General features: G+C 39.4%; 1 protein-coding gene across 5 annotated transcripts in view; it reads right to left on the bottom strand.

The window, feature by feature from the left end:
* The window catches only part of LOC119009501 (zinc transporter ZIP11-like), a 128442-nt gene that overhangs the window by 14512 nt on the left and 98849 nt on the right, over positions 1-15081 (bottom strand). For all 5 annotated transcript variants that reach the window (XM_037080831.1, XM_037080829.1, XM_037080828.1 and 2 more), the window contains exon 6: positions 11339-11506. In XM_037080831.1, the coding sequence (XP_036936726.1) occupies positions 11339-11506 (168 nt within the window). The remainder of the gene's footprint in view (positions 1-11338; positions 11507-15081) is intronic.

Here is a 15081-nt window from a genome sequence, read left to right on the forward strand (position 1 = left end):
GTATTGCAAAAACATTCCACTGTGTGTGTTTCTGCTTTGGCCCTGATGGGAAAAAAAAAATGAACTTTTCATAACTTTGCATTATGTCACTTCTCATCATCAGACATTTATCACGAACAGGCTTCATTCATTTGTTCCCCCATTTATACTAAATTGAATAAACTCATTTGAGTGGATTAAATTTCCTTTTTTTTGCAAACTCAAAACAGCCTCCATGTCTTTACCTCATTCAACAGCACTCATTCAATCAGCACAAGAGTCATACTCACCATTCGGTTGCTCTGAGTGTCTCTTTGTCCCAGAAATCTCTTCTCAGTTACAAATACATTCCCACTGCTTCTACGTTTGCTGTTTATTTGTTCAGTGATATGTTACCATAATTGCAAACTCTAGAATGGTGCAGAAATTGACAGGATCCACTACAATAATCAGGCAGTGAGGTCCAGGGCTCTCCTGCCCCGTTAGGAAATTTGAGTGATTTTAATACGCAAGTAAAGCCTTTTGAGGTAAGCATACAATTACAAAACTTGATCTTGTTTTGATAAACAGATAAGCTTTGGAGGAGGTAGGACACACCTCATAGTTTTGTTTCCTATGCATGTTTGCAAATGATAATACTACAGTGTGGAAAGACTCTGAATGTACTGCAGTGAAAATGTTTCTTTGGTCAAAGTAGAAAAGCATTAGTTCTAAAAGATATGCAAAGACTGTCTAGTGAACGTGAAAGGACTAATCATGCAGATTGGCCAGTTCAGAGTAATATATTTTAGCCTTTATAATTGAATTATGCTGTTGATTATGCATTCATTACTTTAATACTGCTGTTGGCAAAGGCGGAGATAATTCTAATTGATTTATATATATTTCAACCTCATACTGTTTGTAGATGGGTAGAATTTCCCCTGTGGACTGATACACACCTTAGTGTTCAGCATAAATGCTGCTCTGGGTCAAATAAACTGTGTTGTCGAGTAAAAGAAAAAAAAAAGATATCTGATGTGCTGTTATCCAAAAAAAAAAAAAAAAAAATGTTTAGGCTACTGCACCACTGAAGCAGAGCTTTTCCAGCTGAAATGCAGGCGTGAGACTGTTTCACTACCAAGCGCTGAAGAGGACTGCTGAGAAAAATATGACACACTGGCACAATAGAAGACAATGTTAAGACTGGGATGGACAAAATCGAAGACAACATGATGTTACTAATGTTTAATATTACTCACAAGTTTAATAACGTTTAAGTTTCCTTGTTTGTGTCCATGATACAAACGAAGGCTGTGTTCCTGACTTGTCGACCAATCGGAGCCTTTGTTTCTGAGTGCGTGGCAGCTCTGATTGTACAGGCATTGTGCACTGGCAGGCAAACTCTTTTCTTTTCTCGTGTTCTGAGAATTCAGTTTTGCTTAAGCAAATGAAGTGCTAAATCCACATGCCTAACAACAAGTTTTTTGCTTCCATAATAAAAGTATACCTAAAGGTTTGCCAAAGAGTCAGGTCGACTACAGACAGATATTCAGCTTGACGACCCCTCTGTCCCTGCACTCTCTCTGCTACTAGGGGATAGGCATGTATGGCAAGTTAACAAAGGGGGAGCATTTTGGTCATTTTGACCATCATCCCCCCTTACATTGCCCATGGAGTATATTACTATTTGCAGACAGTAACCACAGTTATTTATTAGTTTTATACAATTATGTCAATGGCTATTCGTTCCAAACTGGATCAGTAAAGTTCAGTCAGGAAAGTAACCTTTCAATAGAAATCAGTCTCAATCTAGAATACTTAAGCTTAGCAGGACAACATTTAAAAAAAAAGTCTATTGCCCTCATTTTCCTTAATTGCTCCTATTAGTGAATATACTGATACTCCCGCTTCTCTCTTTTTCTGCCAAGACCCACTGCTGGCAGTCGCTGTCAAAAAATACTCCATCCATCACACTAACTAGGGATCAGCCCTAATGTTAGGAAGAGAGGACTGCCATCGATCTCCTGTTCAGTTTGACAGACCATTGCCGGACCTCTGTCATGGCTCTCTCTCTGATCATGGAGCATTTGGAGGCTCTCTGAAGATCAATACGTTGTGATGCAGCAACTGTTTGTGCTGCTAAAGCGGAAGAGCGGTGTACTCACACCACCGGCATGAGGGCTTCACCTAGGTGTCAAAAATAAGTGCACTTATCGCACTCTCAGAAAAACACACGCTAAATGGCAGACTTTTAAACCCAACATAATGTAAATTACTGTTTTAAAGCTGAGTTTTTTTTTTTTTTTTTTTTTTTTTAATGTAAAAATCCTCTTTCATCAGCCTGAATCACAAAATGGGGTTATCACAGAAAGAAGCCACTAAGAGGGAAAGGAGAAAAAGTCCTCAGTGTTTGTGGCTGATGTTAAATTACATGACTGATGGGTGAAGAAGCACTTCAAAAGAAGCCAAACAGGCTTGTTTACAGTGATTTAGGCCTGTATAATTACACATAACACCATAATAAAGCTGAAAAGCCATTACATTCTAACTCAGAAAGAATAAAAGGATGGTGTTACTTTTTTTTCATCTTATTAGCAATGACATGAGCATGAATAACATTGTCAACAATAGGCAAATACACAAGTTACATAGAAAAAAGTTTAGACACTAGAAACACAAACTCTCAAGTACAGCTTTGTAAATCATTCCTGTTCTATCCTGAAGTATAGGAAAGTATAGGAGCAGGTGAATAATACTTAATATTTATTTGCATGTCCTTTGCTTGCAATGACTGCATCAAGTCTGCGTCCCACTGACATCTCCAAACCTTTGCATTCTTCTTTTGTGGTCAGTCAAAAAGCTTCCACTTCTTTCTCCTTGGCTGTTTTGGTGGTGTGTTTTGGGTTGTTGTCCTGCTGCATGAAGGAGGATCTCCCGGTCAGTTTGATTAAATCTGTCTTTAAAGTGGCAGACAAAATGTTTCTGTGGACTTCTGAGTTCATTTTGCTGCTGCCATCATGTGTTACATAATCAATGATGATCAATGGGCCCGTCCCAGAAGAATCCATGCAAGGCCAAACCATGAAATTATCTCCACCTTGTTCCACAGATGAGCTTGTGTGTTTGGGTTTGGGTTTCCTTCTTCACATATTTGCCTTTCCATCACTTCAGTTAAAGTAAATCTTTGTCTCATGAGTCCATAAACCTTTGTCTTAGACCTTCTGAGTCTTGTCTCTGTACTTTTGGCAAATTCCAATCTAAGCCTTCTTATTCTTATTGCTAATATCTTCTGGTTAAGTCTTGGTAGATTGTGATACCATCACTCCTGCCCTCTGCAGGTTGTTGGTGATGTCACTGACAGTTGTTTTAGGGTTTTTATTTACAGCTCTCACAATATTTTTGTCTAACGCTTCGACATCTGTTGCTGAGTACACCAGTGGCTTCTTTCTCCTTCAGTACATTCTAATGGTTGTACTGACCATGGCCAATGTCCATGCAATGGCTCTGATTGATTTTCCTTCATCTCTCAGCTTCAAAATTGCTTGCTTTCCCCCCATAGACAGCTCACTGGTCTCCATGTTGTACACCTTTCTTAACAGATCTAGATGTAAATATCTGGATATGGAAGCCCAAATACTGACTGGTATCGTATTCTTCTATCTTTTCATGTCAAAGCCAAATATTTTCAGCGTTCAGCAAAAATAAAAGAACTGGTCTCGCTCCTTCAATTTTGGAGGGACTGTACATACATTAATTCTTCTCTTTAAAGCACCAGATCCACTGACAGCAAAACAACCCCACAGTATAATACTACCATCACCATGTTTGACGGTAGGTATGGTGTTCTTGGAGTCAAAGGCCTCATCTTTTCTTCTCCAAACATATTGCTGGTCACTGTGCCTAAACAACTCAATTTCATCTAACCACAGATTTTTCCTTCAGAAGGTTTGTCCTTTGTCCATGTGATCAGAAGCAATCAGTTGAGCTTTAAGGTGCTGCATCTGGAGTGAGGGCTTAATTTGTCCTTGGCAGCCTCTCAGCCCACAGCGTGCGAAACACACTTCACTGCGGACACTGTCGCCTGTATTATAGGAGCTTTCTGATTCACTGCAGACTTACTTTTCAGCAGGTTTTGGTTGACTCTTGACAATCCTGACCAATTTTCACTGAGTAGCAGGCGATATGTAGCATTTTCTGCCTGATTGTGGCAGTGACACGACTGTGCCATGCACTCCTTTGAAATGGTCCCAAGTGACTTGTTCAAATAAATAACATGCTCTTTCAGATCAATGCTGAGCTCTTAAGACTTTTGCATTGTAGTGTTTGTGACTGAGTCTAATGGGTGTATCAAACAAGCCCTAGTTGTCATCAGTCAGAATCACTCAGAGAGTTAAGAGGTCATGCTACAAAGACAAATTTTGATTCACACAACTTTCTACAATCACGAAAAAATGATATATGTATTTTTTGGAGCCAGCAAATTTCTTCATGTTTTCAGAAGACCCATAATAAATTCAGATTTTAACCAAACTTCAAGCGGAAAGAAAACGAAACGAAAAAAACAAACTTCATGAATGTTATTTGTGACAATATAGTATGTGTTTCTCTCATTCCATCACAGGAAAATGAGAACTGTAGAAATAAATGGAAATGAAGACTGCCAGGACATACATTTTCTGTGTATGTGTAAGTGTATTTCACTTCTGACCATGACTGTATTGGCATTGATATGAAAAAAATTACTAAACCTAACCTTATGGAAAAAAGGGCTGGAAATGTTGAGAAACTGCAAGCAAACGGACATGACAAAAGACAAATCCCAAATTTAGTGTTTACCTAGGGAACTTGGAGCATTATGCGATCACTAGAGCATGTTGAATAGTGACTCTGTGATCACCTTAATGAAGAGCTGATATATGGTGGCATGTTGCCCCTCAAGGCTTTATAAACAAAACAGAAAACAATTTCTGTCATGTCTTACTGTTGGAGATGTGCCCATCCAACTTTTTTCATATAGAAGACAATGATGAGTGAATAACAGTGTCCAGTAATGAATCTGAGGGCAGAGTGATAAACCGAGTCTAGTCATGTCTATATATAACATCACCATAACCCAGGACAGATACATAGACAGCTTCAATGATCTGTTTCCTACAGGACATGGGGAAAGTAGTTTTGTTTCTGTACAAGTCATTTTTTTTTGTCTTAGCTTGCACTCAAGTGGGTTAATATGAAATTTAAATGTGAGTTTTGTGCGTCTCGTAATCAGTGAGTGTAATTACAACATGCACTGCAACCAATTGCCATAACGAATGTGGACACATGCTTTCCCTCAAAACCTAGATAGGTTGAAATCTTACATTTCTTTATGTTACAGCTTCACATTGCTTTAGATGTTACTTTCAATGTTGTATTATGGGATCGTTGTGGCGACCTGTTATGGTTACAACAGACACACCCTGACTGCCTGTTAAACAGCATTTTTCTTGTTGTGACAAACATGTTAAGAAATTGTCCCGAGGTCTTCTAAAATATTCCCAGTGTCATGCTTATTACGCCTGGCCTAGTAAGATCTATCCAGTGTTTTCACACCCCTGTAACTCCCACACCTTCTCCACCTCCAGATATGAAAATTGGGCCTTAAACTTTCAATGTGAATGTGATATGACATGTTCAGTAAAAATGTCAATATGATACGACATGTACAAATGTCAGTCAGTGGTTTGTTCTGTTCAGATACTGCCTTTGCTCAAGAGAACTACCCGTGTGAGGAAAAGATAAGGCACTGTTTAGCATTACAATGATCCCAATACTATTTGAATGAGATCACTGGACTGTGCCTTTATTCAAATATAGACTCATATTTGTTTTAAAGTTAGTCCTTTTAGGTTAAAATATAGACTGTCCCTAGGGTGTATTCATACACCTTGCACAACATAGTGATTACTTGTGATGCACTTAAAATATTTCATCTCCCAGCTTCCTTTCTCTCAGCTTGAATGCAGATGAACTCCCTTGACATCCTAATCGTGAAGTCTGTAAATGTAGATCAGTAACTGTTAAACAGAGCAGCCTTCATGAAAAGGCTGGGGAATAAAAAAAAAAGACACTGGCAAGTTTTTTGTGTCATTACTCCTTTGTTGGTATAAGTTATTTCATTCTCACGGTTCTACAAGCTTATTGCATAATACACCTTGAAAGTAAACAGGGATTTACGATAGACACGTAGACAAAATAACTTTAATGGTCATCATGGTGCTGACGTCCAAAACAGAGAAGTAGTAAATAAAGTACAGCAATGGCAATCTCATTGGTAAAAACAGTGCAAAGAGTATGAAAGTTAAATTTCCTCAATGCCAACACGAATTAAGGCCAAATATATGACTGCGACAAAGTATCAAAATAATGGAAAAATCTACCTCAATCATCACTTGTGACCCACTGCATGTGTGTGACGGTGTCTGTATCTGCAGAGACCCTGCCCTCCGTCCGTATTTTCTTATATTCTTGGTACTTTGCTGTGTTCTGGACCTTTTTCTAGTTCCTGGCCAACTCAAAGCATCTTTATAGGACGAACTGGGAATCAGACTGAACAATCATCTGTCTTTTTCAAGAAAAGCCCGGTATTCCTTTAAAACACCACTTACAGGTATGTGGCCTGCAAACTGACAATGTGCATAATACTGCATGCAGATGCATCCATGGTTTATCCACAAACACAAGCACACACACACACACACACACACACACACACACACACACACACACACACACACACACACACACACACACACACACACACACACACACCCTTCCAGGGGCGGAGTGAGGCACCAAAATCCACCAGGGAAATTTTTTTAACGCACCGGCCCACCACCATTTATCCCCCTACATTTCTGTAAATAGACTTGACCTGCAATCGGTTCATTGGATAAACGCAGAGTGATAGGCTCTGGATAAATGCATTTCCCATTCCCAGGAGGCTTTGCTCCATTCTACGTTAATTTAAGAACAAACAAACAAACAAATTAAATTGAACTCCCGATCATCCCGATTGCCACTCCGCCCCTGCACCCTTCAGTTGATTGATAACGGTCATCTGCGCTGAGGTTTACTCTACACACTTTATGTGTACACAACCTACATCCTATTCTGTTTCTTCTTTTACTTCTTTGTTCTTCTGGGTTTCTGATCCATTTGGTTTGTGACCCCCTCTAGAAACATAGTCAATTTGTGAATTACTCAATATTTCACAAAAATAATAAAGATTAGAGAATAAAAAAAAAAAGAACACAAATGTGTAATAGTTTCACTCCATTTATCATCCTACACCTCCCCACATTAATCTTATAACCCCTCAAATGTGAGCCAATGGACCAAACTCATGAACTTAAAATAATAATTATGAAGTAGTTAAAACTATCCAGCAACAACAGTTAATGCTAACAATATAAAATGTCATATAAGATAACATATCAGTCACAAAGGCTTTTTTCCCCAAAGATACTTTCATTTTGTAGGTGCATTTTGTTTATATTACTTCTGTACTTTTACTTAAAGGATAAGTTCACCCAGTCTATTTCTGGAACTTCACAGCAAAACAGCCTTGCAGTGCTCTCCTTAACAACTGATGTAGAAGGGGACTTAAAATGGAAACATAATGCACCTCCCCCCCAACAAAAAACAAAACCAAGCACAAAATGGCTCCATACAACTCATGATCTACGTCTCCATAAGCCCCAAGATCCCACATAGAACTGAAAAGACATTATTTTCACCCTTTACACGCAGTCAAGCTCAGAGCACCTACTTCAGAGAGGGGCCGGCTGATGCTTTTGGCTTAGCAGGATGATGAATCGCGTTAACAACATCTTGTCGAATCAGAGTGGGATCTCGGGGCTTCCAGATACTTGGACTGTGCCGGATGAGCTGTTTGGAGCAATTTCATATTTGTTGTTGTTGTTTTTTTTTTTTTTGGTTTACGTTTTTTAAGCACCCCATCTACTTAAGTTGTTTAGTCTTAGCAACCAACTGAGTTATGTGATCTGTGTGTTCTGGTTTTCTGGTTGGGGAGTTTTCTGACTGTGGGAGGTCTTTTTTATCAAGAGCCTCAGAGGAGATCTGAGTGGTGTGAACACCACCTATAACTGTCTTGTTATGTGCATGTGTGTGTACATGTGTGGTTGATGTGAGTGTGTGTCTGATGTCTGTATGCCAGTGTGTCTATACAGAGCACATCTTGCATGAATAACAGTTCTGAGAACTGAGGTGTGTGTAGTGACCAGTAAACAGTTTTACTCAACACTGAACTGGCGTCTCACATAGAATTTCATATTCAGCAGAGTATTCTCTTTAACACAGGGCACCATTTAGTCCCATCGTATACACTACATGGGTCCTTAATTAACAACACGTCCTCGGGCAAACAACCTCTCCACGATATTAAAAACGACATTGCCGTTACTGATTAGAACAAATGGAAATCAAGTGCGTCAAACCAAGCGGAACCTGCAAAATCATTTAGACAAGAACAACTGCTTTTCCTCAATTTGATATGTGAAAATCGTTAATTGCTCAATGCTCTGCTCGTGGCACATTCTAAGCTTTCACATTTATCAAACCATGGATGAATGTAGGGGAGTAAGTGCTGGCAAGTATGATGTCTAATGTGTTTCTGTTGTTAGATGCCTGATTGAAAAGACAAATGGAACAATATATGGAAAAAAATACCTGAGATTTGGTGCACATCTAAAGAATGTTCAATATCATAATCATGAAATAACATCAACAAAACATGGTGTTAACCTTTGCTGCACATTTTCTCCACCAACATTATCTCAGTGCAGCTGTAATTCCAAATTCATTTAGTGGATACAAGCTATCCGTCTTCGAAATGATAACATTTTGTGTTTTGCACTTTGTAAGGATTGCAGTTTATGTTTAAAAGTATGGATTTTGCAAGTCAGTGTACTTTGGATTTCAAGTCTTGCACAATGAACCCGTCATGAAACGTGAGCAACGGGACAAAAGGTACAATATGTAGGAATTGAAATGTCTAGAATGACAAAATCTTTGTTTCATATTTTGTTGAGCTTTGTTCTGCATCACAATCAACAAGTTCTCTTAAAGTGAAACTCTCACCAAAATCCAACCTAGGCTTTTTTTGTGAATGTATATGACTCTAACCTTCATGTAAAAGCATAATTACGACGAAGGAGGCACTTTTGAGATTTACTGTATTTTCGTTTTTGGGTCAAACTAATTTTCAATGGGCGTGCTACGTGCACTTTAGTGATAGCATCAAAAACGCTACTTTTGAAACACTAAGAAGGCTCGACACAACATGAAACTTTGCTCATAGTATCACCAGGGTCTCTACACATGAACACAAGCATTGAGAACATTGTTTGTTTGTGTTTTATTGGTTGCCCGTTGTTATTTCCAAGACAGTGAAGTTGATGAACTAGTCTAAATGTAAGGTAAAAAAAACCCTTTTCTGCTTGATTCACATCAGATATCAGCAATGATGGTTGTTTAATGGTGTGTTCAGTACCAGCAAAGCGAGTTTGATCTCTGAGCTCACCTCCCGTCGGATCAGAGCAAAATGTGTTGACTATAGGTGTTTATTTCCCCAGAAGGTCTGCCTCCACATTCCAGTCCCTCCTCTAGTGCTGGCCGGTATCTAGCTGGACTCTAATCTGCAGATGTCTTTTGTTTTGTTTTGATAAATAAGACCCATAGTAAGTATTATAAGTATAAATCACACATTGTGCATTTAACATGCATCTTATAATTGTCTACAGGGAAGAAACAACACGGGTAAGGTAAGATTTCGAAGCTTGGCATAGGAAACAGTTTTGGGGAGTGTAAATCAAGTAAAGATCATTTGTGCTCCCAAGTTTGTAAACACTGTCTAGTTCAGAGTTATAGTCAACAGCACTATGCCAGCCCCAGTTCTCAAATATAATGAGAAAAATATTCCCTGTACACCTTCACTCACATGAAACACATTGTATTGGCGTTGACTGAAGGTGCTTTTGCTGTCAGCCCCTAGAAATGTCAACAATGACTGCTAATTGCTTCAATACTTTTTCACACGAATTGCTTCATCTTTATTTACTGTTTAGTTCTGAGCTGTTGTTTCATCACTGACAGAACAAAGCTCCAAATATTGAGCTCTGCTCTTCCCTGGGTGTTGTCTTTGATGTTTGACTGACATGTCATTAGTCTAATTAGATCATTAGATTTGATAGAATGGCAACCTGCTGGACTCAGTGTAGTGTTCAATAATGCAAGGTGTATTCCAGGAGGAACCTGTCTATTTAACTGGATTTTTTCTCAATAAATAATCAAATTGTTTATTCCAAGGGAGGAAAACACTGTATTTACATTCAGTGAGCCTTTTCGGTCTGGACTCAATACAAAACACCCAGCGCTAGTAAACAAGACTGAATGTAGGATGTGGCACAGTAACTTCTTTGTTGGGCCTCTGTGGAACTCACTAGCAGGTAATTTTTCAAACACACTGTGAACAGACAATGTTTTGGTTATCTAAACATGTTTTACTGTTAAAGCTCATGAAACAATAACAACTTGTCAGCATCGCTAAGTTACCATGTGCCTCTCCTGCTCTCTGCTGCACACACACACACACACGCACACACACGCACTCCGTGGGAAACCTTCTTTAGCTTTATTGCTGTACATTATTACCTGCATCTTCCGCAAGACAGCTAACCCCACTGCACGGCTAACAAAGTGAACTTTGGATGGCAGCTACATTGAGCAGCTGTTACCGATTACTTAAGTAACAAAAGCTACTGTATCTGCCCATACGGAAGCTCTATAAATCACCTCTGTATTGAAATTGCCCTTCATCAAAATTTGCGAAAGCTGCATAGGTGCAGATCAGGAGCTGTTGACTGGGCAGTTGCTGGCTAGCGGCAGTTTGCAGTTACTTTAGTAATAAGTAAAGCTATCAGTTGAGGCGGACTAGCCTGAGGACATCTTGGGGAAAAAAAAAAAATGCTGACCATATTCACCAGTGTGTCCTTAATTTCAGGGGAATCTAGTTAACAGTTACCAAGACATTCTTCATAAAGACAACTGCTAACCTTTTAGTGTCATCAGAGGGAAAGTCAGATGATGACCAAACTGATAAAGATTCATCTGCTGAGGACCATGAATGTCTGTATCAAATTATATGGTGATCCATCCAATTCAAATCCACTCTGATCATCTTGAAAGTAAACTTACCAGCAACACAGGCCTCATATGAATTTGGATTTGCTATTATTCTATTAATCTTTGCTTCCCTGTCAAACATGGATGACATTGAAAAAGAATTCCCCTTTCAGCCGCTGTGTCTCGTTCTGACCTGGGATGTTGTGGATGGTGATGGCGAGGATCAGGAGGACAATTCGTCGCCAGCTGCTTCCTGTATGTGAAACCTCTTCCTGTTGTTTACTTCCTGTTTCCTGTCCGTCTGAGCTGCCCGAATGAGGTCCTCTCCTCCTCTGGTACACGTCTCCATTCTCTATTTTATCTGCATGAAAGAAGAGAATAATGTTGAAAACAAATTGCTGCCTTTTGCACAGAGATTATACAATATCGCTGCAACAAAGGCTTATTTGTCTGTTCATCCTGAACCAAGCAGCGCCAGCATAAAGCTGCTCCAGTGCGTAATTTCATACCGCATGCTGGCACAGTGGAACCAAAAGAGGCGTGACGTTACACATCACAACCTTGAGATCTGTGTGTGTTTTTGTACGTGTTTCCTTCGGTTTCTACCTATTAATCTAAACATGATTCCGCCTACTGTTTATAATCATATGGATGCTGTTATAATGTGTTGTGATTGAGACTCTTACCCACCAAAAAGACCAAACACCACCCCTGACCCACTCAGTCAAGGGCTGACTATCATGGTGAATTCTTTCCATACTTGTTGCCGGAGACAGTAGCTGCAACAGCACAATAGTGGAAGACGACAAAGGCATGGTGAGTTGAAGTCAACTGCAGGAGCTGCCTGGCTCTCACTGCCAGAGACAGACGCTGTTTTTCGGGCGGAAATGTGACAAAGAGTCGGTAGGACAGACAGGATGAAAGCAAAATTATGTATTTTTCTACTACCTTCGGTTGCAGATCACTGGCGGAACAAAACTGTCCCCCCTCTACGCCTTTCTAACTTTCACACAGACAGCGAGGCTGAGCATTGGCACTTGAAAAGCCAGTGTGAAAGGGACTTTTGTTCAGCATTCATACCCTCTATAGCTAAAGTTAATGACACAGACAGTCTTTTTTCTACTTTTTGAAACAGATAATTCACCAATCACGCCCACAGGTGTGCAGATGTGTGAAAGTAGGTTACTTCCCTCACAGTCTGCCTTTATATATAGCTCACAAAACTATTTCCAACATTTCTCATGTGTACCATCCAGTGCAACTTTGCAAAAGCCTTTGAGATGAGCCAGCCTGGAGGACTGTACCATTATCCCCATTTCAGTGCAACAAAATAGCTAAAAACATGCAGAAGAAAAAGACCAGAGGGTTTTTGCTCTGCCTTTGAGGGTGGCCGTTCAGAACAGGCAGCACTTCGGCCTTTAGATGAAGTTAGACAACACGTCAAACGAACGACTGTATGTGCTTGACAGTTGATATGAGGTAGTGCAAGATCCAATGTGTCAGGGGGTGCATCCAATAAATCCTTACAAAGACACTAAAAACTCATAATATCAGGCTAATTAAGTTCTTTGAAACCTGAAGCCACAATATATTTGAATCCAAAAATGAAAACAACACTAAAGGTTTATTACAGATTAAATCAGATGCCTCTGCTGGCTGCCTCTCATCTGATGAAGACCTCTGAGTTCATATCTATATCAAAAGCCAGAGGGGGACAGAACATAAATTAATCTCATATAAAAAGGGGCCCTAGTTCATCCCAATATCAATCCAATTATTGACTCTGTTAATACCATGAAAGCAAAGTTAGTCGCCTGACACAATCTAATTAACACAAGCCCAGCTATGGGTTACACAGACAATATATCATTTGTTAATATAAAGTAATTTAACAAAAACAAACTAAAAAAAAAACCTCTACACCAAACAAATGGACATAATTGGTAAATTAAGGTTTGCAAAAATAAAGAGTGCCAATACACCGAGAAGAGATGGGCATCGTAGTGATCTCAACTACTCTTCTAATGCCATTTGAAAAATCATACAAAGCTTAAAACATGCATAATCAGGTGCGGCTATTTAGGAGGTGCAAATCGATAGGTGAAAAGGCCAAAAGCAACATTTTGAATTGAAGTGATACATTTACGTTTCAGCATGACAGGCTGTCAAATCTGTTAGAGGCTTTTGTTCAATAAGCGTGTTATATTATATTATAATTATACAATTATAAATTGCCTTATCAAATTCACATTCAACTTGACAACAACAGAATGTATGAGCTCTTGGGGGCGGCAGCACCCAGCTCTAATCACAACACTGACGTAACAGTTGCCACATCAAGCAGATACAAAGAAACATCCATTTTCTTTGTCTCTGGTCACTCTCTATTCACCTCTGTCTTTCGCCTCATCTAACTCCTGACACAAATATCTTGCCTTGCCTGTAAGCTGTTAACAAAGCAGTAAAAAGAAACGGTAGGAGTGTCCGTTAGCTCACTTGGTAGAGGAGACATCCCATGCATCCCTTTGCTGCATGTCGTCATCCGCCCCCCTCCTATTTCCTGTCACGTTTCTAACCTATCAATAAAGCCATGAAAAGGCCCAAAAAATATACTGAAAAAAAGAAATAAAGGGTTGCAAGTTACCGAAACAATGTGCTGGAAGACCGTATAAAAACTCTAGGGTACTGCATGTAAACATTTGATGAGGTCCAATCCATAGAGCAACATGAGTTCTGACTGGTTGCACTCTGAATCTACGTGATTCCTACGTGTCAAATTTGATTATGCTTTCTGGTATTTTTAATCTTTTCACTTTGAGATCGTTAAAGTAAAATTTAAATGCAAATGTGATCAATGTTTTAATTGTGCTTCGAACGTACCCTTTTCTTAACTGACCATAATTAAACATTGGTTAATAATTCCTGTGGCTGCAGCCTCCGTGATCTTTACCCCGTACCTCCCTGCAACCAGTTCACCCTAATCATTTTCTGCTTCCATCTCCCTCTCCACCCTCCATCCTTCCATCTATTTGTCTCTCACATGCATTCTCAAACACAAGCAATTGACCTCTATTAATGCATTCCATGTGTCTCATTTCGCCATGTAAGTGGCTGTAAATTGGAATTATCCAGCATGCAAAGGTCAAATAATCTGGTCAATTGCTCGGGGTGCTATGGTTACACCCTCAGTCAGTGGATGTTTTCAAAGGCCAAAATCCCTGAATCCATTTCTGTCTAATTGAACTTTACAAACCATTTAACCATAACAAAAGGCTGGGTGTACTTACACTGCTATAGCTTGTGCTTCAAGTGCAGTCTGTTTCCCATCTACACCCACATACATGCCACCAACACAATTTACAACACTCTTGTCATGCAGATTAGACACAGAACTGTATGATACTGAAAAAAAACCATGTCCATATCCAAGATGATGCGATACCATTAATTATAAACACCACCTGTATGAAGCCTGTAATATCTCATTTTTGATAAGACTGGCAGAGAAGCACTGATTCAGGTTTCAAGTCATTTACATTTTTTTTTTCTTTTCACTTTTTTGATCCACTGATCCAGCTGAAAATGCCTAGCTAGACCCTCAGAAATGATGACTCTAGTCTTCAATTATCGCCCCATCTGACAAATTCTCATCAAAAAGTGAACACATTATTGTATCGTACTCAAAGGTTATAATTGCCTGACCTTCCATCTCCTGTTCTTTACACTTTTCATATTCAAATCAGGACTTGCAATAAGCATGGGTGGAAAGTCAGTCCATCAAAATTATTATTTCACTTTCTTAATGATTCAACATGGAGCTACAATGTTGAACAAGAAGTTGAAGTGAAACTGTTACCCTGCATTTAACCCATCCCAGGGGTGCTGTCTGGAGAATCAGCCTAGTTGTGGGTATTTTGGTGGTGGGAGAAACAGGAG

Source organism: Acanthopagrus latus, chromosome 20 (assembly GCF_904848185.1).
Source record: "Acanthopagrus latus isolate v.2019 chromosome 20, fAcaLat1.1, whole genome shotgun sequence".
NCBI lineage: Eukaryota > Metazoa > Chordata > Actinopteri > Spariformes > Sparidae > Acanthopagrus > Acanthopagrus latus.